Here is a 3,521-nt window from a genome sequence, read left to right on the forward strand (position 1 = left end):
CGCCGCGAGCGGGGGGGCGTCCCCGGAGGGGCGGTGCGGCCCGATGGTCTGTGCCCTGGGGGTCTGCAGGACCCTCCCCTTCCCCCCCAGCCCAACCCCCCGACGGGTCTGGGCACGTTTAGCCTCTTTGACCTTCGGCTTGCTCATGAAGACAGGCTGACGCGTGTCTTTGCACTTTTCTCCGAGAAGCGGCCACCTGCGTGTGCGCCAGGCCGGCAGCATCCTTGCGGGGGCATTCGGGAGTGACGAGGACGGTGGTGGTGGAATGTGCGAGTCGGGGAAACGGGTCTGCATAGTCCTTGTCCTCTTGGAAGGAGAGGCCCCCCTCCCCTCCTAGATCATCCAAGCGGGGTTGCCAGAGTCCTTCCTGACCTTCCGGGACGTGGGCTGACCTCTAGACGTCAGAGCTCGACCACCGCGTCCCAGGTCTTGCCGCCTGGAGTTGTGTTTGGAGACCGTGTGCTTGCTTGGTCCTTGGCCGGGTGTCTAGGTGAGGAAGTTCTTTCAGGTGTGTTTCTGCAGCGGGCGTGTGTGCCTAGCGGCTTTCGGTGGCGGTGTGATGCTGGCGTAGGGCGCTGGGCGCACAGTAGGTGCTTAGTAAGCTTTCCCTTCGCTTAGTGTTGTCTCCTAAAATAGCCGTTTGTGGAAAACGGAGTCTTTGTTCTTGCCTTCGGGGAGCCCGAAACAATGTTATCAGATTTTAAAGCTAGCTGCTCTCTTGGAAGCGTGCTCCGGAGCCTGTTAGCCTTTGGTGTTAGGTTTTGTTAGTTGCCTATGGAGTTACTCTGTATTCTCTTTCCCCGGGAGAGACGGGAGGGATCTCTGGTGGGCTCGCGCCCCCGGGAAGCAAGCTGCCATGGCGTGCGGCCTTCTCACCTTTTGCATTTGCTGTCAGGGAGGAAAAATTTGCTTTTCCACAAACCCGTCTTTGTTACTGCTGACGGAGGCGGAACACCGAGAGCTCCAGTGGCTTCTGGTTCTGATCTGGAGGGGTAGGTATGCTTAGCTGGCGCTGCCTTCCCCAGAGTTGCATGGAAACAAACGTCTGGGGCAGCTCAGGTGACACTGCCTGGAATAAAAATTCTCTCCTCATTTAAAGATGGGAAATGGTCTTCCTTGTAAATAGGGAGAAATGACTAAGCACTTGAAGGAGGGTAGGAAAAATTAGCTCTAGGAAATCTTGTATCCTTGCTATTCTTAGCACAGGTTTATTCCCTGTTTTTCAAATCCTGTGACTCTAGGATGGGATTTAGTTTGTGTAGATTGCTGTATTTATTTTCAATTAGTGTGGTAAGTGAGCAGCCACAGCCGCTGTGTGCAGACGGAGAGAAGTCAGTATTTTTGAGTGCTTTGTGTCAGCGTCTTCTAAGAAGTTCATCTTGGGGATTTAATTTTTCTCTTTGGCCGAACTTAATATAGGTCACTTCTTAACACGTTAGCTTTCGGCACACTCAAATGTCCAAGCCCTGCTGAGTTTTCAAAATACATGCAGAATTCTTTTGAGTTGAATTGCCAGTAAAAGATCACTGTTTAGTTTTTTACTTTAATCTTGCCTGTCTCATTTTAGAAGTAGCCGTCTTTGGGTTGATATTGTTTACCTTTGTTGACATATCTTTGGTCTCCATGAGAATATGGTAGATGAAGAAAAGAACTGATGTGTGTGTAAATTGATAGGATGAAATATAATTTTTTATTCTTTTTAATTCCTTGTTTTGTAAATTTATTGAAAAAGGTATTTTTGTTTGTCTTTTGCTGGAATGTCTTTGCATATTCATTTAGAATCCAGGTGATTTTATTTTATTTTTTAAAATATTTTATTTTATTTTAAAAATTTATTTCTGAGAGGGAGAAAGCGTGAACAGGGGAGGGTCAGAGAGGAAGATACAGAATCTAAAACAGGCTCCAGTCTCTGAGCTGGCTGTCAGCACAGAGCCCGATGCAAGGCTGGAACCCTCGAACTGTGAGATTATAACCTAAGCCCAAGTCGATCGCTTAACTGACTGAGCAAGCCAGGCGCGCTGAATCCAGGGGATTTTAATAGCCAGAGAAATTTCATCCACATCTCGTTATGCCATTTTGCCTCGAGAATGCAATGTAAAAATTTTCAAGTTTTAATATTTTATTTTTTAATAAGTTTATTTATTTTGAGAGAGAAAGAGCGGGGGAGGGCCAGACATAGAGGGGGAGAGAGAATTCCAAGCAGGCTCTGCACTGTCAGCACAGAGCCCCACGTGGGCTCGAACTCACAAACCATGAGATCATGACCTGAGCTGAAACCGAGTTTGACACTTAACTGACTGAGCCACCCAGGTGCCCCTGGAATTTTAATATTTTAAAATCCAAGTTAAAATATATTGTAGAAGCATTTGCTCTGATTTTATTTATTATTTGAAAACACTGCCTTGTAAAATCTCTCCATTAAAAAAGTATGCGTTGGGGCGCCTGGGTGGCTTAGTCGGTTAAGCGTCCAACTTTCGCTTAGGTCATGATCTCGCGGTTCGTGGGTTCGAGCCCCGCGTCGGGCTCTGTGCTGACTGCCAGCTCGGAGCCTGGAGCCTGTTTCAGAGTCTGTGACTCCCTCTCTCTCTGACCCTCCCCTGCTCACGCTGTCTCTCTCTCTCTCCTAGAAATAAATAAAAATATTTAAAAAAAAAAGTATGCGTATTAAGCAGAACTGGGTCAACTCCAGTTCCCCAGGGGTCACCACTATTAAGTGTCTTGGCCTTCTTGACTTTTTTCCTGTAGTCACACAGACATGCTAACTTTGCTGCTGAAACGGACGTGCCGCCCGTATGTAGGTGTGCAGACCTTGTCTGTCTCAGTACATGTTAGGTGTATTTATCGTGTGCTTGGAGTTCTGGGGCTGTGTCCTGTGCCGGAAGCACTGCATATTATCTCATGGGATCTTCCTATCAGGGAGGTGACTGCTGCTGTCTATTGTTTTCCCTATTTTACTGATGAGGAAACTGAAGTACAGAGAAGTGAAAAGTGCTTCTAAAAGTTAGAGTTCTGTAGCTAGGACGTGGGGTGGGGGTGGGAGCCCCGAGTCAAGCCCCACCCATCTGATGCCCAGGCCCTGTGGTCAGTTCACCGGATCACGAACTACTTTCCAGGTCAGTGTTCTGGATCTGTTTCATTCTTGTTCAGGAGTGTTCCCTCCCATGCGTGTGCTGTGCTGGAGTTATTGGCCAGTTTTTCTAATGATGGACAAGTAGATTGCTTTCAAGTTTTTCATTATTTTATGAGCGGTGCTGCAGTAGATAATCTTGCACCTATTTTTTTAGGTGCTCTTTTACTTGTGTAAGACTATTGAATTAAAGGGTAAGAACTCCGAATGGTTTAAATTTTAATAGCTATTGCTAGCTTGCTCTCAAAAAAGGTATCATTTTCTTGCCTGCCAACAGTATATGAAGAGAGTGGATTTCCTTTACACTCTTACCAGCCCTGGATGATGTCTGTCATTTTAAGTTTGTATCCTCTGATAGGCTTAAAAAAAAAAAAAAAAAAAAAAAAAATAAAAC

General features: G+C 46.5%; 1 protein-coding gene across 1 annotated transcript in view; it reads left to right on the top strand.

Annotated features, from left to right (window-relative positions):
• Positions 1 to 3,521, top strand: part of RABEP1 (rabaptin, RAB GTPase binding effector protein 1) — an 89,597-nt gene that overhangs the window by 308 nt on the left and 85,768 nt on the right. The window contains exons 2-3 of the mRNA XM_077746772.1: positions 190 to 267; positions 360 to 490. Coding sequence (XP_077602898.1) covers positions 190 to 267; positions 360 to 490 — 209 coding nt within the window. The remainder of the gene's footprint in view (positions 1 to 189; positions 268 to 359; positions 491 to 3,521) is intronic.

The sequence above is a fragment of the Crocuta crocuta genome, unplaced genomic scaffold, assembly GCF_008692635.1.
Source record: "Crocuta crocuta isolate KB4526 unplaced genomic scaffold, BGI_CrCroc_1.0 scaffold139, whole genome shotgun sequence".
NCBI lineage: Eukaryota > Metazoa > Chordata > Mammalia > Carnivora > Hyaenidae > Crocuta > Crocuta crocuta.